The following is a 25,033-nucleotide window of genomic DNA, read 5'->3' as shown; positions in this document are numbered from 1 at the left end:
TCAGTGGCTTAAGAATCCAGTGTTGCCACAAGCTGCAGCATAGGTCACAGATGTGGCTTGGACCTGATGTTGCCATGGCTGTGGTTAGGCCTGTAGCTGCAGCTCTGATCCAGCCCCTGGCCTGGGAACTTCCATATGCTGCAGAAGCTACCACAAAAAGAAAAAATAAATGAAGCAGTCAAATAATAGACTGTAGAAATGTGATTGTTCTTATAGGAGAAAGGAGGGAGGGAAATTCTATTCCATATGCTGGGGTTCCAAAACTGTTTGAATCATACAGTTCTTCAAAAGGTGTAACGGAAAATCTGGATCCTCTGAGGATTGAATCCTTTGCATATATACTAAAGTCATGTGGAGTACATCTTTTATAAGTTTTTATTTTATTTACACCTAAAAAAATCAGTTCAATATCAGATCTAGTTTAGGTAACTATTCTCAAAGTGCCAGCTATGTCATTTTTGAGGCTTGAGAAAGAAACATTGAATTCTGACATATATGCTTCAGCTCATGACAGGTCTTTGGCTACTTGGATCAACTACATATAAGATATACAATATATTGCCCCAATCTGAGGACACAGAGAGACACAAACGTGTCTGAAAATTCTAATAGAAACAGCTGGTGAATTCGACTCCTCTACATACACTATTTATTCACATGAGATCATAATTTCCATTCCTCTTAGAATCCAGCCACCTGATGGAAGAATGTGAGGAAAAAACAGTATTACAGAAAAATTAGGCCAAGATAAAATTAGCCTAAAATTGCCAAAGAAAACTCAGATGGTCCATGAGACAGTCAATATTGAGTGGGAACAATTCTGAGAGGTGGAGTTCCCTTGGGTGCAGCAGGTTAGGGATCCTGCATTGTCACTGTGGCACTTTGGGTCACTGCTGTGACTCGGGTTCATTTCCTGGTCTGGGAACTTCCGCATGCTCTGGGAGTGGCCCATTAAAAAAAAACTGTGAGGGGAAAACGCCCCTTAGGTCCTGAAAATAAAAGTTTCCGCCCTTTAAAAACTGCTATTTCGTTAAGAGAATCTTCTTGAACATGAAAGTCAGGCTTCTGATATTTATTTGGTAAGTAGGTTAAACATTCAAGCATTTTTCCCTACTGGTTCTAAAAACTGTCTCATTTCTTTAAAAAAGTTTAAAGCTAAAATTTTAAATGGTAAGACAGTAAAGTGATGTAGAATAAGAAAAGTACTTTATTCAGTGTGGATTGATCATTTTTTCAGTTTCATTCATAATAATAGTTAAAAAAAATCTGTTCTTGAGTATTTTTTATGTTCCATTTAAATAGTTAGGTTCAAGGGGAAAATGTTAAATTTAAAAACTAATGTTATTAAAAGTTTACATTTCTTATAAATTTAAATGTGTATATATATTTGCTCTTTCATATGAACCACTCAAAACAATTTTAAAAACTGTTCTTTTCTATATTTAAAATTGCCCTTTTAAATATTTATGAGTTCCACAGGCGGTGGCTTTAAGGGAATTTTTCCCAAAGTGAATTTCTTAGATTGAAATTGTTCTAGTTCTTCCACTGTTAGTTGATCCTTGGGTGTGAATAATACATTATCTGTTGTGCCATGTGAGACTGGGAGAGAGGTGGATAGGCTGCTATTTCCAAAGGTGTCACTGGATGACTTGGAAAAAGCAGCATGAGAATGTGAGCCAGGACTACCAAAACCAGCCACAGAACTGCCACTTCCAAAGGCTGGGGCAACAGGGTCTGCTGCCATTGGAGCTGGAAATCCTGAAAATCCGGATGATCCAAAACCAGAAGCTGCAGGGGTTTTAAACGAAAATGAAGCAGCAGATGTGATTTCGGGCTTCCCAAGTCCAAAAGTTGGGGCAGAAGCGCTGATGGCAGAACTGGCAGAGGGTGTGGCTCCAAATGCCGGAGTACTCCCAAACACAGAAGGACTTCCAGAGGGGGCAGCAGCAAATGAAGACCTTGGTTTAAAACTAAAATTCTGAGCACTACAACTGCTGTTGCTATTCACTGGAAAACCTACAAAGAAACAGAAAAAAAAAATATTAGAAAAGGTAGCTATATGTCTATCCCATGCCTCCTTTTTTTTTCTTATTTCTGCCATGTTTAAATGATGAGAAACTTCCTGGAAGGAAGAAGAAAAACATGAAAATGAGAAGCCAGGACAAACCCACGAAACCCTGTGGTCTGTCTTTCTGCTACACTGATCTCATCTGTACTGTAATTTACCTTTACTCACAGAGACTGCTCTTGAGAAAACTCAGGGATGAGGGAGTGACTCTTCATTTCAGCTTGTCCCTCATGTCACTGGGTCTGTCACTTGAGGTCAAAATTCTGCTGTTACGTATAGGGACAAGAAAGTCCTCAAAGGTGCTACTATCATAGTAACGTATTACTATAAAACTCTTGAAAAACCATTCCTAAAATATACTTCTAAGCTAGAGGGTCTTTCAGAGAACATGCCCATTCCGGCCCCCATTTCACAAATGCTTGATGAGTCAAATTCTTTGAAGCTCTCTTATAGAAGGTGGTAGAATTTACAAGAGTGACTTGAAATGGCACTTAATCAACCTTCAGGCTTTATGATTTGAAACCTATAAAATCCTATTTTTAGAAATCAGTGAAGTCCTGCATTACTCCATCACTTACCTGGTGACCCAAATGTTACTGCCTGACTACTGCCAAATCCAAATGCAGGTGCTGCTTGCTTTACTCCATCTTTTACATCAGAGAGCTATTAAAAAAGAAAGAATATACACTTTATATAGCCAAATTAAATTTTTACAATGTGCACTTAAAAATGTGATGGTAAATGCTTAACAGAGAAAAATGCCCACAAATGAATACTCAGATAAAATATGGACCAGCTTCAATGAATTCAGAGTGATTATCTAGCTGATAAATTATGGATGGTTTTTATTTATGCTTTTAAAACATTTTCTGAATTTCTTTGATGAATACATATTAAAACATAAAGATACCTTTTATTTTATTTAATTTTTTGGCTGCACCTGTGGCATATGGTAGTTCCTGGGTCAGGGATGGAATCCACGCCATATCAGTGACCCAGGTAACTGCAGCAACAACACTAGATCCTTAATTTGCTGTACCACAAGAGAACTCCAAAAAAATAATTATTCTTTTTTTTTTTTTTAAACAGCTACACTTATGCCCTGGAAATTCCCAGGCTAGGGGTTGAATTGTAGCTGCAGCTACAGGCCTATGCCATGGCCACAGCAACACCAGATCTGAGCCACATCTGTGACCTACACTATAGCTGGCAGCAACTTAACCCACTGAGTGAGGTCAGGCATTGAACCCGCATCCTCACAGAGACAACATCGGGTCCTTAACCCACTGAACCACAAGGGAGCTCCCAGGAAAAAAAAATATATAATTTTTTTGTCTTTTTGCCATTTTTTTTGGCTGCTCCCATGGCATATGGAGGTTCCCAGGCTAGGGGTTGAATCGGAGTTGTAGCCGCCAGCCTACACCACAACCACTGCAACGTGGGATCCGAGCCGCATCTGCGATCTACACCACAGCTCACGGCAACAACACCGGATCCTTAACCCACTGAGCAAGGCCAGGGATCGAGCCCTCAACCTCGTGGTTCCTAGTTGGATTCGTTAACCACTGAGCCACGATGGGAACTCCAGAAAAATACTTTTCAATGATAGACTTTGATGTCTATGGGTTGATCTGCACTTATCAAGAAAAGTAAATACGAGGGAATGGACCTTAGAGGCTACCCAGTCTACTTACTCAAATGCTTCCCTAAAGTTAATGCACACTTACATTATTAAGGAGTTCCCATTGTGGCTCAGTGGTAACAAACCTGACTAGTATCCATGAGGATGCGAGTTCCACCTCTGGCCCCACTTAGTGGGTTAAGGATCTGGCACTGCTGTGAGCTGTGTAGGTTGCAGACATGACTCAGATCCCTCTGTTGCTGTGGCTGTGGCGTAGACCAGCAGCTGCAGCTTCAATTCAGCCCCTAGCCCAGGACCCACCACATGCTGCAGGTGCGGCCCTGAAAAGAAAAAAAAAAAAAAAAAAAAAAAAGAAATTATATTATTAAAAACTTTCTGCTGGGAGTTTCCATCGTGGCTCAGTGGTTAACAAATCCAACTGGGAACCGTGAGGTTGCGGGTTGGATCCCTGGCCTCGCTCAGTGGGTTAAGGATCCAGCATTGCCGTGAGCTGTGGTGTAGGTTGCAGATGCCGCTCAGATCTGGCATTGCTGTGGCTGTGGTGTAGGCCGGCGGCTATAGCTCTGATTAGACCCCTAGCCTGGGAACCTCCATATGCTGCGGGAGCGGCCCTAGAAAAGGCAAACAGAAACAACAACAACAGCAACAACAAAAAAAAACTTTCTGCTAAAATCTATTTTCTAGTCCCTGAAAATATTTTATGCTCTTGCTTTTTTTTTCTCTAGAAATGTCTTTCATCTTTGCTTACTGAAATCTTAATCTCCCTTTAAAGGAAATTTTCACTTAATCCTCACTTGTAACAGGCCTTTCCTAATCAACCTAAGCAGATATTCCTCTCATTTGGAAGTCCTATTGGCACTTTTTTTTTTTTTTTGTCTTTTTAGGGCCACACCTGTGGCATATGAAAGTTCCCAGGCTAGGGGATGAATCAGAGCTATGCCACAGCCATAGCAACACCAGATCTGAGCTGTATCTGTGACCTACACCACAGCTCACAGCAATGCCAGATCCTTTAACCCACTGAGTGAAGCCAGGGATAAACCCACATCCTCATGGATACCAGTCAGATTCTTATCTGCTGAGCCACAACAGGAACTCTGTTATTGGCATTTAAAAAAAAAATCACTTTATTGAGGTAGTTAACATATAATAAAATGCATCCATTAAAAAAAATCTAAAACACAACCATTCAAAACCTACGGGATGCAAAAAAAGCAGTGCTTAGAGGGAAATTCATAGCAATACAGGACTTCCTCAGAAAAGAAGAAAAATCTCAAATCAACAACTTAACATACCACCTAAAAGAATTAGAAAAAGAAGAACAAACAAACCGCAAGTCAGCAGAAGGAAGGAAATCATAAAGAATGGTGAGGAAATCAATAAAATAGAGATTTTTACAATACAATACAATAGAAAAAAATCAATAAAACCAAGCACTGGTTCTTTGAAAGGGTAAACAGAAGTGATAAAACTCTGGCCAGACTCACCAAAAAGAGGAGGGAAAGAACTCAAATAAACAAAATATGAAAAAGGATAAATCTTAACAGATACTGCAGAAATACAAAAAACCGTAAGAGAATACTATGAACAATTATGTGCCAATAAATTTGACAACCTAGAAGAAATGCACAACTTTCTAGAGACATAGAGCCCACCAAAACTGAATCAAGAAAGAACAGATCAGTTGAATAGACTGATCACTAGAAATGAAATTGAATATGCAATAAAAACACTCCCTATAAAGAAAAGTCCAGGACCAGATGGCTTCACAGGCAAATCCTACCCAACATACGAAGAACTTAGACCCAGCCTTTTTTTTTATTTGTTTTTTAAATAGTTGATTTACAATGATCTATTAATTTCTGTTGTACAACAAAGTGACAAAGCGACCCAACCATATATATACACATTCTTTTTCTCACATTATCTTCCATCATGTTCCATCACAAGTGACTAGATATAGTTTTCTGTGCTATACAGCAGGATCTGCTTATCCACTCCAAATGCAATAGTTTGCATCTACTAACCCCAAACCTCCAGTCCATCCCACTCCTTCCCCCTTGGCAACCACAAGTCTGTTCTCTATGTCCATGAGTTTATTTCTTTACTGTAGATAGGGTCATTTGTGCCATATATTAGATTCCAGATATAAGTAATATCATATGGTATTTGTCTTTCTCTTTCTCACTTCACTTAATATGAGTCTCTAGTTCCATCCATGTTCTTGCAAATGGTATTATTTTGTTCTTTTTTATGGCTGAGTAGTATTCCATTGTGTATATATACTACATCTTCTTAATCCATTCGTCTGTTGTTGGACATTTAGGTTATTTCCATGTCTTGGCTATTGTGAATAGTGCTGCAATGAACATACGGGTGCATGTGCCTTTTTCAGGGAAAGTTTTGTCCACATATATGCCCAAGCGTGGGATTGCTGGGTCATATGGTAGTTCTATGTTTAGTTTTCTGAGGCACCCCCATGCTGTTTTCCATAGTGGTTGTACCAATTTACATTCCCACCAACAGTGCAGGAGGGCACCCTTTTCTCCACACTCTCTCCAGCATTTGTTATTTGTTGACTTATTAAACATGGCCATTCTGACTGGTGTGAGGTGGTAGCTCATTGTAATTTTGATTTGCATTTCTCTAATAATCAGTGATGCTGAGCATTTTTTCATGTGCTTGTTGGCCATCTGTATGTCTTCTTTGGTGAAATGTCTATTCAGGTCCTTTGCCCATTTTTCAGTTGGGTTGTTGGCTTTTTTGCTGTTGAGTTGTGTAAGTTGTTTGTATATTTTAGAGATTAAGCCCTTTCAGTTTCATCATTTGAAACTATTTTCTCCCATTCTGTAGGTTGTCTTTTTGTTTTTTTTTATAGTTTCCTTTGTAAGTTTGATTAGGTCCCATTGGTTTATTTTTGTTTTTATTTCTGTTGCCTTGGGAGACTGACCTAAGAAAACACTTGTACAGTTGATGTCAAAGAATGTTTTGCCTATGTTCTCTTCTAGGAGTTTTATGGTGTCTCGTCTTATATTTAAGTCTTTAAGCCATTTCGAGTTTACTTTTGTGTATGGTGTGAGAAAAAGAATGTGTATACATATATATATGTGTGTATATATATATTTATGACTGGGCCACTTTGCTGTATAGCAGAAATTGACAGAACACTGTAAATCAACTATAATAAAAAATTTTTAAATCTATATTTCAGTGAGTTTTGAAAAACTTTTAACTACCACTATAATCATGATTTAGAATATTTCTATCATCCATAAAAGTTCCCTTTTATCCCCTTCTAGTCAACCCTCTCCAACCGCTGCCCACAGGGGAACTATTCGTCTACTTTCTATCACTACAGATGAAGTTTATCTTTCCACATAAATGGAATCATATAGTAAGTACTTTTTTGGGGTTGGGGGAGTCTATCTTCTCTCCCTCAGTCTAGTATTCATGAACAGGTATGTGGATAACCAAATTACATTATATCCATATAATGGATAAAAAGAATAAATAATAAACCAATCAGCATAAAGAACTGATACATGCTAAACCAGTTGTAGGTAGGCCATCCAAGATCCTCACCTATGGAAGGGAACCTAGGAAGCTGGCAAAGAACATGGAACTTCCAACCCTGAAGGAAGTTCTGAAGTTCTTTGGCTCCAGTTATCCCTTCTACACCAGCTCAGCAATGGTGATGACGGGTCAATTCTCATCTAGAGACAAATACTTCCAAGATGTCCTATAGAATTCAAACAGCATTACAGCAACTGAAAGATGAAAGAAATGAGCTTGCACAAGAAGCTAGTTATTTAGAAGCACGTATTTAAGAAAGGAGTTGGGTGTTAGGACTTTCAAGCAGTCATTCAATAAGTTTAGGAAGCTACTACTCTCATAGCCTTTTTCAGAAAGTAGAAAGATGAGTTCCTACTGTGGTGCAATGGGATTGGCGGTGTCCCTGGAACACTGGGATACAGGTTTGATTCCCGGTCCAACACAGTGTTAAAGGATCCGGCATTGCCACAGATGTGGCATAGGTTGTAACTATGGCTTGGATCTGATCCCTGGCCTGGGAACTCCACGTGCTAAGGGGCAGCCAAAAGAAAAAAAAAAACAAGCACACACACACACACAGAAAGAAAAACCACCAGGGAACTGGAAATATTAAATTCTGAATGTCAATATCTTATTTAAAAATAATGTTTCTGGGAGTTCCCGTCATGGCTCAGTGGTTAAGGAATCTGGCTAGGAACCATGAGGTTGTGGGTTCCATCCCTGGCCTTGCTCAGTGGGTTAAGGATCCGGCGTTGCTGTGAGCTGTGGTGTAGGTCGCAGATGTGGCTCAGATCTGGCGTTGCTGTGGCTGTGGTGTAGGCTGGCAGCTGTAGCTCCGAATAGACCCCTAGCCTGAGAACCTCCATACGCTGCAGGTGCGGCCCTAAAAAGCAACAACAAAACACTGCAAAAAAAACCCCCAAAACAAATAAAAATAGTATTCCTGGAGTTCCCACTGTGGCACAGTGGGTTAATAATCCAGCTTGTCTCTGTAGAGGCACAGGTTTGATCCCCAGCCCCAATGCAGTGGGTTAAGGATTTGGTGTTGCTGCAGCTGTGGCATAGGTACAGCTCCAGCTCAGATTCGATCCCTGGCCTAGGAACTTCCAAATGCCATGGGTGTGGCTGAAAAAGAGCTCCCCCTAAAAACGTTATATGGGGGTAAAAAAATAAACTTTATTGACAAAAATAATGAATATGCTGTAGCAGGATCATGTTATCTTTGGAGGCACATAAGTATATATCTCCTAAAGGCATTTCTGTATAAGATAAGGAACATATGCGTAAATGTCCTTTAGTCACAAAAGCATACAGTATTCTAAATATGCATTCATATCATTCATTCATATCAATTCAAAACAATTTTTTTTTTTTTGTCTTTCTAGGGCCACGCTTGTGGCCTATGAAAATTTCCAGGCTACGGGTTGAATCGGAGCTGGAGCTGCTGGCCTACACCACAGCCACAGCAATGCTGGATCCGAGCCACATCTGTGACTGCTCACGGTGATGCCAGATCCTTACCTACCGAGCGAGGCCAGGATGGAACATGGATCCTCATGGATCCTAGTCAGGTTTTTACTGCTGAGCCATGATGGGAACTCCAAAAGCAATTTCTTTTTAATGCTGATAACCTAGAACACTTAAATTTATATAATAGTTTCTAATTTTCAAAACTAGTACCACCAAAATTAAAAACCTTATCCTAAAAATAGTTTTAGATAAGCATAATTATCTGTGATTTCCTGACTAATGAACAGAGAGAACGCAATTCAAGGACCTTGACTTCAAGTGATAATGTAGTTTTTTGTTTTTTTTTTTTGTCTTTTGTTGTTGTTGTTATTGTTGTTGTTGCTATTTCTTGGGCCGCTCCTGCGGCATATGGAGGTTCCCAGGCTAGGGGTTGAATCGGAGCTGTAGCCACCAGCCTACGCCAGAGCCACAGCAACACGGGATCTGAGCCGCGTCTGCAACCTACACCACAGCTCACGGCAACGCCGGATCGTTAACCCATTGAGCAAGGGCAGGGACCGAACCCGCAACCTCATGGTTCCTAGTCGGATTCGTTAACCACTGCGCCACGACGGGAACTCCCCATAATGTAGTTTTTAAGAATATGTGTATCATAGGAGTTCCTGTCATGGACTCAGTGGTTAAGGAACCTGACTAGTAACCATGAGGTTGTGGGTTCCATCCCTGGCCTTGCTCAGTGGGTTAAGGATCCAACATTGCCGCAAGCTGTAGCGTAGGGCACAGACGCAGCTTGGATCCTGCATTGCTGTAGTGTGGTGTAGGCCAGCAGCTACAACTCCAATTTGACCCCTAGCCTGGGAACTTTCATATGCCAGGGGTATGGCCTGAGGGAAAAAAAAAAAAAAAAAGACAAAAAAAATGTGTATCATAATTCTTTACAGAGAATTTTATCTTTGCTTTCCAAATCCAAAGTAACATTCTGCAAAAAAAAAGCAACAGATAAGACAAATCTCTGCAGAAAATTCTCCAGTACTCACCAAAGCTAATTTAGTTGACAAATTTAGATTTTTCAGTTCATTTACCCTGTTCCTCCACTGATTTATTAAGTGTTGTATGGAATTTAGCTGAAGAGAGAAGAAAAATAATGAGTCAATATTGAGTGTTTAAGGTGATCTTTTCAACAATAACTTCATGTCTTTATTTCCAAAGTCACAGCAAGTTTATAAAACATTTTTACACCCCATAACTTGTAAAATTTGCACTGATCTAATCCTACTTGCCAAAGATATTCCAGCTGTAGTCCCCTTTCCCTGTTCCCCAACTCCTTGTATCACCTAGTTTAGATTATAAGTACCTGGCAGCACAGATTTAGTTATACGTGGAAGGGAGACGAACACGTGTAGTAGATGAAATACATGATATTTGACTGTAGACGATGAAAAAATACGGAGTTTGTGTTATTTCCTTTAGGCACCAAAGTTACTTAAGCCCAGCTTTTCAATTTTTGGATATTTAATATGTGAGGATGTTAATCTGTATAACACACTGCATCCTGGTGTCTGTACCGAAGAGATGTTCCACAAATGTTTGTCAAATGATGAAAGGGTTTGATTTCTGGGACTGATTGCTAGATAACTGGTAATAAAAAGAATGATAGTCCTAGTCGCTACAGCCAAAGCATATTATCACCATTTCAGATAGCCAACCAACTGCAAAGAAAATAACTTATAAAATAAAAATAGCTTTGTTCTGAAAAAAATTTTAAACTTCATCCACTTTGACGATACACAAGCAAGCCACTACAGAGAAGATAGCTAATCTGTTAAATAGATGAATAGGAAACAAACTTACATAACTCTGTAAGTTATTGCTGGTTAAGAAGTTATGGTATTCAAGTCTCAACTCCTCTGGTGAAATGTCTGTAAAACCTGAAGTGAGGAATCAAGTGGAATCTTTAAATACCAATACTTTTGATGTATAGTAAAATGAGAGATGCTAGACAGGAAAATACGCTAATGCTAATCATTAGAAAAATTTCATAATCACAGAGAAAAAAATCAAAGCCTGCACTCTACTTAATAAAGCATAAAATTAGAAAAAAATATAGTTGGTTATTTGATCTTTGACAGTGGACAATTTTCCAAAGATAAATGGAGTGGAAGGAATAATAAAGAAAAGAAAAAGAAAGCGTTGACTGCATATTAATTCAAACTTCTAAAAAATGTATTCTGCACGTCAGAAACTACAATAAACAAAACTGAAAGGTTAACTAGGAAGTTCCCATAGTGGTTCAGCAGATTAAGAACCCAACATAGGAGTTCCCGTCGTGGCGCAGTGGTTAACGAATCCGACTAGGTACCATGAGGTCGTGGGTTCGGTCCCTGCCCTTGCTCAGTGGGTTAACGATCTGGCGTTGCCGTGAGCTGTGATGTAGGTTGCAGACGTGGCTCGGATCCCGCGTTGCTGTGGCTCTGGCGTAGGCCGGGGGCTACAGCTCCGATTCAACCCCTAGCCTGGGAACCTCCATATGCCGCGGAAGCGGCCCAAGAGATAGCAACAACAACAACAACAAAAAGACAAAAGACAAAAAAAAAAAAAAAAAAAAAAAAGAACCCAACATAGTGTCTGTGAGGACATAGATTCAATCCCTGGCCTCGCTTAGTGGGTCAAGGATCTGGTGGTACAGTAAGCTGTGGTGTGTGTAGTCACAGACGTGACTCAGATCTGGCATTGCTGGGGCTGTGGTGTAGGCTGGCGGCTGCAGCTCCAATTTGACTCCTAGCCTGGGAACTTCCACATGCCACAGATTGGGCCATAGAAAGGGAAAAAAAAGGTTAATTGGGAGATACCATAACTGCAACATATATGACAAAAGAAAAGCTAATGTCAACATATAGCTCTTACAAATCAGTAAGAAAAATAATATGAGAAAAGATAATGAATGGGCAATTCACAAAACAATTCAAGCAGCCAGTAAATAAAAGAAATTTAAAAGTTCCACTTAGGAGTTCCCGTTGTGGTACAGTGGAAACAAATCTGACTAAGAACCATGAGGTAACAGGTTCAATCCCTGGCCTCGCTCAGTGGGTTAAGGATCCAGCGTTGCTGTGAGCTGTAGTGTACGTCACAGACGCAGCTTGGATCCTGCATTGCTGTGGCTATGGTGTAGGCCAGCAGCTACAGCTCCGATTCAACCCGTACCCTGGGAATCTCCATATGCCGCGGGTGCGGCCCTAAAAAGAAAAAAAAAAAAAGTTCAACTTATATACATACACACATACACACACACATATACACACATAAATATATATATATATATTTATATATTTAGGGCATAAACATATATATTTAGGGCTGCACCCACAGCATATGGAAGTTCCCAGGCTAGGGGTTGAAGTGGAGCTGCAGCTGCCGGTCTACACCACAGCCACCACAAAGCCAGATTCGAGCCTCATCCATGACATAGACCACAGCTCACAGCAATGCCAGATCCTTAACCCACAGAACAAGGTCAAGGATAGAACCTGAGTCCTCATGGACACTAGTCAGGTTCGTTACCCCTAAACCACAACGGAACTCCCAGGAAAACTTTTTAAGAAAGGGGAAAAGAGGTTCAGGATATTTTCTACAGAGAATTACTTGTAACCCAGATAACCCAGATTAACTCCAAAAATCCATACCTCAGAATAAAGAAATGATCAAACATTCAAGTCAGAACCCTGGATTCTTTCTAACAACTTGTCTTTACTATCTTTATTTATTAACTGCTCATGCCACAAAACCTAGAATCACCTTGCATTTCTTTGTGTCCTCACACCTAATTAATAAGCATTGTGACAGGTCTAGCTCCAAAGCAGAACACAAATTGGATTAATTCTGTCTCCACTGACAGTAACTCTAATTCAGTCATCAGCTAAGTTAACTCTCATCTCATCTTCATGCTTCTTCTTTGCCCCCTTATCCCTGCTTCCAATTGACCATTTCTTTTCACACAACAGTCTGAGAGAGGTTTTTCAGATCACATATCTCTCCTGCTCAAAGCTTTTTGTGGCTTCCTAGTGCAATTAGGTCCAACTTGATCTGACCCCTGGTTGCCTCCCTGGACCCTATGTCATTTTACTCTTTCTCTCATTTACTCTCCTACAGCAATTTAGGCCTCCTTAGTCCTCAAACATGCCAACCTTGTGTCTACCACAGCCTTTGCACTAGCTATGGAATTGCCAACAACACTGTTCTCCAAATCTTCCCATAAGAGATATTGTCTCTTCATTCAAGGTCCGGCTACAATACTGCTTCCTAAGAACAGATAACCACTCTATATAAACAAATACTGTCCCTCTGGTTACTTTCTCCTCCTTTCAGCTGTTACTCATCTGAACCCTGAAGACAGAAAATCATTTCAGTGACTACTTCCTCACTTCTCTCAGGGGTGGTGCAAAAGTAAGTATCATTCTAGCTGCATAGGAGAAATCAATTCACTATAATGGATACCTAAGGACAACCATTCTCCAACATTCTGATTTCAGGACCCATTTACATTCTTAAAAATAATTAACGATTCCCAGGCTTTCACTTACATAGGTTACATAAATCAACATTTACCACATTTGAAACAAAAAATGAAAAATGTAGAAAATATTAATTCACTTAAAAATAAGAAACCAATTGCATATCAACATAAATGAAAAAGAATTTCCAAAACAAAACACAAAAATTTAGTGATTTATGTGGTGCTATTTTAGATTCATCTTTTAAATGTTTGGCTTAATAGAAGACTACTGGGTTATTATATATGTTTCTGCTGTTCAATCTGCTTCAATCTGTTGTAATACCTTCCAGGTTCAAGTATATGAAGAAACCTGTTCTCACATAGATGTGTAGCTAATAAAGGATGACTTTAACGGTCTTTTCAGATAATTGTGGATATTCTTCTTTGATACACACCAAAACTTGACAGATGGTAGTTTCTTAAAGGTTAGCTATAACATGGACTCAAATCATACTAATGAACCTCTGTGCTCTTATATTAAATCCAATCATTTACCTTGAACTTAGAATGGATTGTTGAACCATGCATAATTTTGTAAAATCATACAATGGTCATTTGCAAAATATTGGTTTACTGAGTTATCCAGAGCCTCCAAATGTTGGCATGTGTAATCTTACAATACCAAAAAATTGATTCTTGCGTCACTTTATGTGTGCTTCCCATTTTGCCACAGAAAATATTTAAAAGGTGTACACTTAAGGGTTAATATTTAATAAAATTAACAATTTTTACCTCTTCATCAAGGACATTCTTAAGTGAAAATGGCGTTACATTTTTTTTGTTGACTACTAGAGTCTGCCAGTAGTTTATTGCTTCTGCTTCATCAATGCTTTTGCACCAACAGTGTAAATGTCAAGGCAGTGAAAATGGCAGTTAATATCTTACTGTAATTAAGAAAATATTTCTGAACTTCCACAGCCCCTATAATGATCTCAGGAACAGAGTTACCAGATTTAGCAAATAATAATGGATGCCCAGTTAAATCTGAATTTCTGACAAACAATAAATACCTTTCTAGTATAAGTATGTCCTAAATACCATGTGAGATATTCATATACCAAAAATATTATTCTGGAGTTCCTGCTGTGGTTCAGCAGAAATGAACCTGACTAATACTCATTAGGATGTAGGTTCAATCCCTGGCCTTGGTTAGTGGGTTAAGGATCCTGCATTGCTGTGGCTGTGGTGTAGGCCAGCAGCTGCAGCTCTGATTCAGCCCCTAGACCGGGAACTTCCATTGCCACAGGTGTGGCCCTGAAAGGACAAAAACAAAACGAAAAATATTATTCTTTATCTGAAATTTAAATTTAACTAAATGTCCCATATTTATCTGGCAACCCTGCTTAGGGATCCACATTCCACATTGAGAACCATTGCTTTAGGGCACTAGGCATTATGTTCAATTCTGAACTGACTAAAAAAGGCTTAATACTTATTTTCTTTAGAGACAAATTATTTTCTAAAAATTATCTTATTGGAGTTCTCTTGCGGTGTAGTGAGTTAAGAATCTGGTGTTGTCACTGTAGCAGCCCAGGTTGCTATGGCTCAGGTTTGATTCCTGGCCCAGAAACTTGTGTATGCCGCAGTAGCAGCCAAAAAAGAAAAAAATATATCTTATTTATTTGTATTACTTATTGCCTCTATCCCTCAAGAATATAAACTTCATAAGGGAGGGATCCTGTCTACTTAGCCACTGCTATATCCCTAGCACTTAGATAGGGCCTGTCACAAAAGAAATTCAGTAAGTATTTGTTGAAAGATTAAGTGAATAAACTTAATCTAAGGAGTATATGACACAAATGGCCACAGAGAATGAGCAGGTAGAAGGAGGTGAGGTAGAGAAATCCCAGAGTTCTGAGGAACTGAAAGGGCTCTCATCTTGTAGGTACCTGCTGATCACTAAATAGGGCAGAGGACCACCCAGAGTGGGCTTAGAAAATGGTGGCGGTCTCGTTTTCAGACCCCAAAAGACTATAGATAAAAGAAAATGGGAAGGAAAGGAGTAGTCTAAAGAAATGCTATTTCTACAGTTCAGCTAAGGCTTCTTACCTTCAAACATTATCTCCAGGGTGGGTCTCAACATGCTTTATGAAAGATAACCATCTTTGGGGGAAAAAAAAAAAACACAGGAAAGAAAGAACAGAATCAGGCAGCAAAGGTCTTAACTTAGGCAGATAGAACACTAGCCTTTGCTGCAAGCAGCTAAAGGTTCTGAAGTTTTATCTACAGGGACCCAGAAAGCAGAGCCTCTTCTTGGGGTTACTGAGTTGGAAATGTGATGGGTCCTGACTTTACTATTTTCTCAAGGAGTCTATATATCTTGAAAGAACTGTATCTTCCAACTTCAATCTCTGAGTTATGAAGTTCTGCTAGAATACTCGGATACTTTAAACAATGTCCAAACTCTTCTAACTGTAGCTAAGTTCATGGCTAATTTCTTTATTTGACATGGTCTTGGTTTTAGAAAATAATAGTTGTAAAACATTTTAAAAACACAAAATTTCACAGTTACCTGAAATATTCAGTTTCTTTTTCATTGGTGAATATACAGAAAACATCCACTGCCCTGATGATTCCCAAACCTCCATGTCTTTCACAATTTCTTCCCTGAAAAAAACAGAAAGAACAAAAGATCTTTTTCTTCTTGTTAAAATTTATCATTCATAATAAATCATTCAGTCTTTTTTAATGACTGAAATTTTAAGTTGTAGTATATATATCTAATTTTAGATTTTTTTCCATTATATTTTCTGAAGAGTGTTCTTTTCACTTATTTATTTCTGGCTGCACCCATAGCACGAAGAAGTTCTTAGGCCAGGAATCAAACAGAGCCAGAGCAGTAACAATGCCAAATCCTTAACTGCTAGGCCACCATGGAACTCCTGAAGAGTTTTCTTTAAAGCAGAAGCTTATGGGGAATTCCCTTCGTGGTTCAGCAGTTAACAAACCTGACTGGGATCCATGATGATGCAGGTTTGATACCTGGCCTCACTCAGTGGGTTAAGGATCTGGCATGAGCTATGGTATAGATTGCAGGCACGGCTTGAATGCCCAATGGCTGTGGCACTGGCTGGCAGCTGTAGCTCCAATTTGACCCTAGCCCAGGAACTTCCAAATGCTGCAGGTGTAGCCCTAAAAAAGAGAAAAAAAAAAAAAAAAAAGCAAGCAGAAGCTTATAGAAATATGAGCTACATTTCATGATCATAAATATTACATCAAAGAAGTTCAGAATTTTGGCTTTCTAGTACACTGAACCATTAACCAATATGTTTACTAAGTGAGTACTATCATAGCATACATATCATTAAGAACTAAAATATAATAAAATATACAATACTAACTTTAATCTTTGTTCATTATCATAAACATCAATGATCACTTAACTGGGAAAGAAAGAACCAGTAAGTAATAAAGAACCATAAAATATTTAAAGTGGGTAGGACTTCAGAGATCATTTCATCTAATTCTCACATTTTGTAAAAAGGGAATAGACTCATGTCCATACAGTTAATTTGTTGACAAAGTTATGGACAGAGTCAGCTCTAAATTAAACATTTTCCCCCATCCAGAATGGTGCAATTAATAAAATGATAAGAATAATAACTGATAATAACATAATAATGGAACTCCTGTTGTGGTGCAGTGGAAATGAAGCTGATTAGTAACCATGAGGTTGCTGGTTTGATCCCTGGCCTCGCTGAGTTAAGCATCCGGTGTTGCCATGATCTGTGGTGCAGTTCGCAGATATGACTCAGATACTGCACTGCCGTGGCTGTGGTGTAGGCTAGCAGCTGTACCTCCGATTTGACCCCTAGCCTGGGAACCTCCATATGTCACAGGTATGGCCCTAAAAAGCAAAAACTAAGTAATTTAAATAAATAAAATGATAATAAAATTTAAGATTTTTACAACAACATCAAATATGGGAAAGAGGGTTTCTTTTTTTTTACTTTATTTATTTCAATCAGTTGGATATCGTACATGGCTCAAAATGTTTACAACTAGTTCTAATTTAGTTATGGGATGTAAAAGGCTAATGAATATATTTAAGTTCTGTTCTAGGAGCTGGGAGCTGAAGAAAAAGTTACAGCCAGGCACAGTCTTGGCACCAGTCATAAAGTCTACTATAAATGTTCTCAATAAATGATAAGAAATACACTCCACAATAATGAAGGAAATCAAATTAAATCAGTTTCCATGGGGTAACTGAAGTAAAAATTTTAGAAAAATACAAGATGCTATTAGTGACCTCCCAGATCACAAACTGCTTTAAATCACTTCAAACTTTGTAAGGAACCAATAACTTACACCATACTTAAGCAGGACTACTTTAGAAAGATATTCACAATACAATGTTATCAATAGAAAAGTGGAGAGTTCTGGTCGTGGATCAGCAGTTAGTGAACTGACGAGCATCCATGAGGACATGGGTTCATCTGTGGCCTTCCTCAGTGGTCAAGGATGTGGTGTTGCCGTGAGCTGCGCTATAGGTGGTAGATGCGGCTTGGATCCCACATTGCTGTGGCTGTGGTGTAGGCCAGTGGCTATGGCTCTGATTTGACCCTAGTCTGGGAACTTCCATATGCCTAAAAACTAAAAAAAAAAAAAAAAAAAAAAAAAAAAAAAAAAAAAAAAAAAAAAAAAAAAAAGAAGAAGAAGAAAAGTGGAAAAAGCATAATTAGCCTCAAGAAGACATTTTTCTGATACAGAAGAATGACATTTTTAAGTGAAATAAAGTCTAGCCTCATACATGCAAGAGAGTGGTTATCCCTGATCAAGGACGCTTCTTCTTCCTTTCGCTTATTCTGATTTGTTAGTAATTTATTTATTTTTATTTTATTTTTTGGGTGGAGAAAAAAATAGCTTTATTGCTTCGCCAGGCAAAGGAGGGTCACAGCAGGCTAATGCCTTAAAGATTGTGCCCCCATACTAATTTAATAAAGTAATAAAATTACTTCTTTTAAAATATCGTAGGTACTTTTGAAAAAAATAAGCAAGTGGTAGGAGTTCCCATAATAGCACAGCAGAAACGAATCTGACTAGGAACCAAGAGGTTGCAGGTTTGATCCCTGACCTTGCTCAGTGGGTTAAGGATCTGGGATTGCTGTGAACTGTGGTGTAGGTCACAGATGCAACTTGGATCTGATGTTGCTGTTGCTGTTGCTGTGGCTGTGGCGTAAGATGGCAGTGTAGCTCTGACTGGACCCCTGCCCTGGCCTAGGAACCTCCCCATATGTCGACGGTGTAGCCCTAAAAAAAAAGCAAGTGGTCAATAATTTTTCTAGAGGCTTTCACTTACAGAAGTTTCTTTTCATCTTTTTGCCCATCACCATCAGAGCTAGATGAAGCAAATGGGTTCTGAGACAATCCAAAACCCCTATTCCTGCTAGTTGATGCTCCAGAATCAAAAGAACCAAAAGATGGCTTTTCTTGATCTCTGCTGCCCCCCCATGGTGTGGATTTGGAGAAACTGGATGGCTGGATAACATTGGAGTATCTCTGGTTAGTGGTATTCCATCCACGTCTGTTACTACCTGAAATAAACAACAAAATCAAAAATTTTACTAGCAACTCCTCTTTTAAATCTCAAAACTCTATTATATTTTGTCTTATTATGTGCAGACATTATGCAAAGATTTAACAGGCACTACATTTCCACTTTAAATTATAAAAAGTTTCCTATGGTGCAGCAGGTTCAATTCCTAGCACAAGAACTTCCACATGCTGAGGCATGGTCAAGAACAAACAAACTTAGCTGAATTTAGAAATACATCATTATTTTTCTATGGATTTAGTCTTCTCAATATTGTTGACTGGACCATTACGTAATTTGTTGATATTACACTTAATTATATAAATTGAAAATGAACAGCTTTGTGGTTTTGTTTGTTTGTTTATTTTGTTTATTTATTTATTTTTTTTGACTGCAGAGCGAGGCATGTGGGAGTTCCAGGGCCAGGGATTGACCCTGCACCACACTAGTAACAATATCGTATCTCTGACCCGCTGCACCACAAGGGCACTCCTGACATAAACAAACAATTTTTTTTTCCTTTTAGTTTTTTTTTTTTTCTTTCTTTTCCCCCACAGTCTCACCTTTGGCATATAGAAGTTCCCAGGCTAGGGGCTGAATCAGACCTGCAGCTGCGGGCCTACTCCACAAAGACAGCAACGCCAGATCCCAGCCACATCCCGCCACCTATGGCGCAACCTGCATCAATGAGGGATCCCTAACCCACTGATCCGGGTCAAAAATCCAACCCGCATCCTCACCGATACTAGTCAGATTCTTAACCCGCTGAGCCACAGCAGGAACTCCTAGCCCGGAGTTCTTAATTGGGCATCCCATTCTCCCAATTTTACCCCCAATTTTATCATCATTTGCATTTATCTGAGGCTTATGGCTCTGTAGTTTTTATTAGATTTTTCAAAGGAGTTTACGACTTTCCCCAAATTGAGAGTCCTGACTATGACCCCAGTTGCTAGCCCCTCCCTATTAAAAAAAAAAAAAAAGTTTAGAGAAAGTTATGCTCAAGGCGTCAACGGGAAAAAAAACAAGTACCCAGGAGTACAGTAAAGCAAGGAAGAGTCTGCCTCGAACTACGCCAATTCTCCGAACCACTGCCACCAAAAGACAAGGTAGTTTTGACACGTAATTCCGACTTAAAAAATTCATTGTTTTGCATTAGTACCCACGACGAAGCAAGCACCTGCCTTCACCTGCCCAACAAGTCTACCGAGATACTAATAAATGGCTAAAAATGTCGGTGGGCGGGGCGGGCGAGGGGACGACGCAGGCACGTCCGCGTCACCCTACTGGTACGCCGTGGCGCTGTGCCCGGCGGAGGGCCCCACGGCGGCCGCTCGCACCTCTCTAGCCGGACTCACGCCAAGCTCTGCCCAGATCAACTAGCGGCGAAGGCTTGATGAGAACGTCACCTGGGGGCTGCTGCTGCTGCTGCCGTCCTCCGCCCGCACCCCCGGCGCGGGGGTGTTCGTTCCAGCACCGGTCTCCAAAGCGGCACCGGCCTTGAAGGAAAAACTGACAAATGGTCATGGCAAGGGCGTCTCAGACGGAGAGGCCTTCCTTCCTTACCCTCTGCCAGCAGAGAACCTAAAGCTACGGGAGGACCCGGAACCGCTACTGTGACGTAATTTTTTCGCGCCTGGGAAAGGCCCTGGCTCGCTTGTGCGGTGAGAGGAGCGGATTATACCCAATAGGGTTTGAGAAGAGAAGGTCCGCCCCTATGCAACAAGGATGGCCTGGGAGGGCGGGATGTTTGAATCAGCTGTGGAGGAAAAGCGGGTAAGAGACCCTGGCAAAGGACCTCGGCCTTCAAGGGAAGCTTGAGGTCCAAAATGAGAGGAAAGCTAGTCAGGCAAACCCAGAACTCCAGCACGGCCCTGAGAGAAGGATTAGCTGTGGCTGTGGTTTGAGAGACCTAGTCGTAATTTTCATTTGTAACCGGTGAGAGCAAAGATCTGCCCAGTCATTCATCAGGATGGACAACAGTGTTAGATAAAGCCAGTTGTGAGGGTTAACAGGAAATAGTTTTGGGTTTTTTAGAGCCAGTTCCCAGGCCAGGGCTTGAACCTGGACCACATGGGTGAAAATGGTGAAAGCGCTGAGCCCTAACCACACTAGACCACCAGGGAATTCCCAGGGAAGATTTTAAGGACAAACTGTAAATAAAAAGTATCATAATAACCCCCATCTTCAGATAAGTACTACATTCTTATCTTACTACATACAGAGAAACCTTGTTCTTTAAAGTCCACATATAAATAAAAAAATCCACATAATTCTACTCCTGGGCATATATCTGGAGAAAACCATAATTCAAAAACATACATGCACCCCAGTGTCCATCACAGCACTATTTACAATAGCGAAGACGTGGAAGCAACCCAAGTGTCCATGGACAGATGATTGGGTATAGATGTGGCGTATTTACACAATGGGATGCTACTCAGCCATAAAAAAGAATGAAATAATGCCGTTTGCAGCATCATGGATGGAGCTAAAATTCACAGGAAAGTGCATCAAAGGCAAATATAATGATATTTTATTATTATTATTATTATTATTATTATTTTTTTTTAGGGCCACAACCTCAGCATATGGAACTTCCCAGGGGTTGAATTGGAGCTATAGCCACTGGCCTGTGCCACAGCCACAGCAACGCAGGATCCAAGCCATGTCTGCGACCCACACCATGGCTTACACCAATGCTGGATCCTTAGCCCACTGAGTGGGGTCAGGGATCGAACTCAGGTTCTCATGTATATTAGTTGGTTTGTTACCACTGAGCCACAACAGGCACTCCCAATATGATATCACTTACATGTGGAATCTAATAAGAATGATACAAAGGAAATTATATGAGTTCCCTTGTGGCACAGCAGGTTAAGGATCTGGTGTTGTCACTGCAGTAGTGTAGGTCTCTGCTATGGCTTGGGTTTGATCCCTGGCCTGGAAACTTCCACATGCTGTGGGTGTGGCCATTTAAAACAATTATTTATGAAACAGAAACAAACTCACAGATTTCAAAATCAGTCTTATAATTATCATAGGTGAAACCATTGAGGGGAGGGAGGAATTGGGAAGGTGTGAATAACATATTCACACTACTGAATAAAACATGATTAACAGGAACCTACTGTATAGTACAGGGAAATCTCAATAGTTTATAACAACCTATATGGGAAAAAGAATAGGTATAGGTATATGTATAACGGATTCACTTTGCTGTACACCTGAAACTAATACAGCATTGTAAGTCAACGCCAATAAAATAAAACAAAGTCCACATAAATGTAGCTATTTGAAATTTTATCAGTAGGAATGAAATACCCACTCTTGCCTGGAGGACCCAAGGCACTTTGACACGGAGAAGCAGCTTTGATTTCTAACCAGGTGCAGAGCTGCAGATAAGGGGTTCCTGAAAAGAACATTTCATGTTCTCTTAAATCTGTGGTTACCAAGGAAACATGACCGTACCTCCATTTCTCACTCCAGATGTGATGTTGATGCCTTTTTACACTGCTCTATCAAAACTGTTTCATTTAGATTTTACTTAAACTCCACCTTTCCCACAAATCCTACAACTACATTTTCTTTTGTGTGTGAGACACCCTGCAGTTCCTCTAGTGTGCAGTCTCCTTGGTTGCAATGAGTCAATAAATCTGACATTGTTGGATTACAGGTTCATCCCTAGTGGTTTAGGATGGCCAGCCATTGTTCTTGCTTATATACTTAGTTTGGATTTTGAGAACTGTGGAATCTCCAGGAGCACTGGGAATAACTGATGCAACTTTTTACTTTTTTAAAATCAGTTTATTTTGAAACAAACTTATGGAAGAGTTACAAGTACATATAGTTCAAAGAACTTTTTCCTGAACCATTTGAAACTATATTGCAGACCTGATACCTCTTCACCCAACAGTAAAATGTATTTCCTACAAACAAGGACATTCTTCTACTTAACCACAATATAATCACCAGAATTAGGACATTAATATTGCTGCATCCTACTATCTAATCATTGGATTCTATTCACATTTCGCTAAATGTTCCAATAATACCCTTTAAAGGACAAAAATGCAGTTTGAAATTATCATTGCCTTATTCATATTTCTTTAGTCTTCATTATAGAACATCTTCTCAGTCTTTCCTTGTCACTATTAGATTACAGCTAGTTATTTTGTAGAATTTCCTAAATGCACACTTATCTGATGTTTTCTAGTTATTAGATTTAGATTACGGATCTTTGCCATGGTCTTCACAATGCACCTATCAGGTAGTGCACAATTTGTCTCATTAATTATAATATTCACTTTGATCATTTCAGGTGTTGTCTGCCAAATTGCTCCACTGTACAAGTACTCTTTTCCTCTTTGTTATTAATAGGAATTTTATAAGGATTTTGAAAGTATATAAAAACCTCATTCCTCACCAGACTTTTAGTTCACTCATTTACTTATTCCTATCATTACAGACTTTATGGATTCCAACTTTATTCATTGGATTATAATCTTTCATTGATTCTGATGCTCAAATCATTCCCAATTGACACATTCCATGATTCTTTGAGCACTTCTTCATTTCCTGGCCCAAAGATGCTCCAGGCTCATCTGACACTTACCTTACTCCAGTCCTGCAATCAGCCTTTTTTCCAATGGAGCCCACCTTTCTGCTGGTACTTAGAAGCCAAGACCTAAGCTCTTAAGTTTGCTCATTGCCATTGTAATGACTTTATTTCCCAACCCAATCCCAAAACCCTGGGTATTACTAGAGAATATAAAACTACAGACAGAAATGTTTACATCAATACATATTTCTGTATCTATATATTAAAAACTACTGAGTTCATACTGATAACCAGCAATTTCAACCCAAGATCACAGAATTCATTTTATTTTGCATCTGCATTTCTAAGTGTTTTTATTTCATAGTGAGAAACTTGACTCCTATTATTCCTTTTTTTTTTTTTTTTTTTTTTTTTTTTTGCTTTTTAGGGCCACACCTGCAGCACATGGTGGAGGCTAGGGGTCCAATCAGAGCTACAGCTGCTGGCCACAGCCACATCAGACCCGAGCTCCATCTGTGACCTACACCACAGCTAACAGCAATGCCAGATCCTTAACCCACTGAGCGAGGCCAAGGATTGAACCCACAACCTCATGGTTCCTAGTCAGATTCAATTCTGCACCATGATGGGAACTCCCTATTATTCTCAACATATCTATTTTGAGCACTAGTAACCAGACCCCTTGTAGTAACCAATCTCACTATGACTACTGACTTTTCTTTTCTTTTTTTTAATTTTTTTACAGGATAAAATACATACATTTACACACAATTACATTCACACAGATTATTATAACATGGATCTTAAGAAACAGATTAAGTGACTCCCATGGAGAAGTGGAATGGAAAAATATGCTGAGACAAATAGGAAATTTATTCTATACTTTATCCCAATTTTATGGCTTTCATCTTTACTATTTAGTTTTATCTATTACATTTCAATTTTTCTTTAAAAATTACCATTATATTAAATTGTTATATTATGCAACTAAAATTTATAAAGAAAGCCTTATATACCATTAAATATTTTATATAGCATAGTAAAAAGAATAACAACTGGTAAGCATAACAAAAATAATACACCCTCTGAAAATAAGTAAAATATAAAATGCATAAGGTGGTTAAAAAACAGTGTAACTATATAAATATGTCCTCACAATTTGTTCCATCTCATTGATTCTTCATTACACCATTCTAGGTGATGTGATAAACAAGACATTATAGACTTTACATTGTACCATGGAGAGAAATGGTTATTAATAATACAATTGTAGAACTGTATTATTTAATTGTACAGTGGCATTATTTAATTATAAGTTCTTTAATGGAGAGGAAATCAGAATCAGATCTAAGAAGACTTCAGCATTCCAAGAATGATGTCAAATGACCCCCTTCATGGTGGATTATGCACTTATTTACTATGAGATATATTTCTTCTCCAGAGATTCCTTGTTTGTGTATCAATTGTAGATTTTTGGTTTGCAGTTATTCTGAAGTTTTGATGTAAGAGTCTACATGTATATGAGATTCTTTTAAGTTGTTGTTCTCTTAATTGCAAGATCATCTCTGGTGTTCCGCATTTGTACCCACCTCTTCTCATGATTTCTGATTTTGATGGTATAATTGTGCATGGATGATTTCGTATCTTTACTGTATATATAC

At 39.2% G+C, this 25,033-nt stretch overlaps 1 protein-coding gene across 2 annotated transcripts; it reads right to left on the bottom strand.

Moving 5' to 3' along the window:
• NUPL2 (nucleoporin like 2) lies at positions 360–20,445 on the bottom strand. 2 transcript variants are annotated; one of them, XM_021063447.1, is made up of 7 exons: positions 19,844–20,080; positions 18,581–18,815; positions 15,794–15,888; positions 10,584–10,660; positions 9,770–9,856; positions 2,647–2,731; positions 360–2,016 (listed from the first exon to the last, which is right to left on the bottom strand). In XM_021063447.1, exons 1-7 carry the CDS (start codon positions 19,965–19,967, stop codon positions 1,457–1,459), a joined length of 1,263 nt encoding a protein of 420 aa, XP_020919106.1. In that variant the 5' UTR covers positions 19,968–20,080; the 3' UTR covers positions 360–1,456. The 2 variants fall into 2 exon arrangements, with proteins under 2 accessions (XP_020919106.1, XP_020919107.1); XM_021063448.1 differs by lacking the exon at positions 19,844–20,080 and adding an exon at positions 20,221–20,445 and having other exon boundaries at positions 627–2,016.

The sequence above is a fragment of the Sus scrofa genome, chromosome 9, assembly GCF_000003025.6.
Source record: "Sus scrofa isolate TJ Tabasco breed Duroc chromosome 9, Sscrofa11.1, whole genome shotgun sequence".
Taxonomy (NCBI): Eukaryota; Metazoa; Chordata; class Mammalia; order Artiodactyla; family Suidae; genus Sus; species Sus scrofa.
The sequence above is the reverse complement of the archived record's forward strand: the minus strand, read 5'-3'. Positions and strand labels throughout refer to the sequence as shown.

What these genes read in the sequence shown, in the direction of transcription:
- NUPL2 (XM_021063447.1), bottom strand. Translation starts at nt 19,967, where the DNA reads ATGCAAAACAATGAATTTTTTAAGTCGGAATTACGTGTCAAAACTACC. An exon ending in AAAGATGAAAAGAAACTTCT is followed by an intron (nt 15,889 to 18,580) that starts GTAAGTGAAAGC and finishes TGTTTTTTTCAG; the next exon opens with GGAAGAAATTGTGAAAGACA. An exon ending in AAAGAAACTGAATATTTCAG is followed by an intron (nt 10,661 to 15,793) that starts GTAACTGTGAAA and finishes TCCTCACTTCAG; the next exon opens with GTTTTACAGACATTTCACCA.